At 64.5% G+C, this 327-nt stretch overlaps 1 protein-coding gene across 1 annotated transcript in view; it reads left to right on the forward strand.

The window, feature by feature from the left end:
- Positions 1 to 322, forward strand: part of LOC104618887 (epidermal differentiation-specific protein-like) — a gene marked incomplete at its 3' end in the record, with an annotated part of 612 nt that extends 290 nt beyond the window's left edge. Inside the window, 2 exon segments of the mRNA XM_010284607.1 lie at positions 11 to 145; positions 147 to 322. Of these exon segments, the coding sequence (XP_010282909.1) occupies positions 11 to 145; positions 147 to 322 (311 nt within the window).
- Between the last annotated feature and the right edge of the window lie 5 nt (positions 323 to 327).

Genomic DNA, 327 nt, shown 5'->3' on the forward strand with positions numbered 1-327 from the left:
AATGCGGGGGTGGAGCCATATGCCTTCGAGGAGGGCGAGTACCCCTCCGTGGGGCGGCCCAACAGCTTCTCGGCTCTGCGCCTCGTGCACCATGACCTGGAGGACCCCCAGATCACCCTTTACGAGCGCCCCAACTTCCAAGGGGAGCGGTTGGCATTGCCTGGCATGGCCGGGCGAGCGTCTTGCTGATTACAAACCTGAGCTGAACTTCCAAGCTCGGCTGTCCCACCTGCGCCCGCTGCAGCCTGGGCAGCCCCTGGTCTCAGCACGTCTCCTCTGGGAGCAGAAGCGTGTGGAGGCAGAGCGGGAGGTGCTGGTGGATGAGAT

Source organism: Phaethon lepturus, unplaced genomic scaffold (genome assembly GCF_000687285.1).
Source record: "Phaethon lepturus isolate BGI_N335 unplaced genomic scaffold, ASM68728v1 scaffold25683, whole genome shotgun sequence".
NCBI lineage: Eukaryota > Metazoa > Chordata > Aves > Phaethontiformes > Phaethontidae > Phaethon > Phaethon lepturus.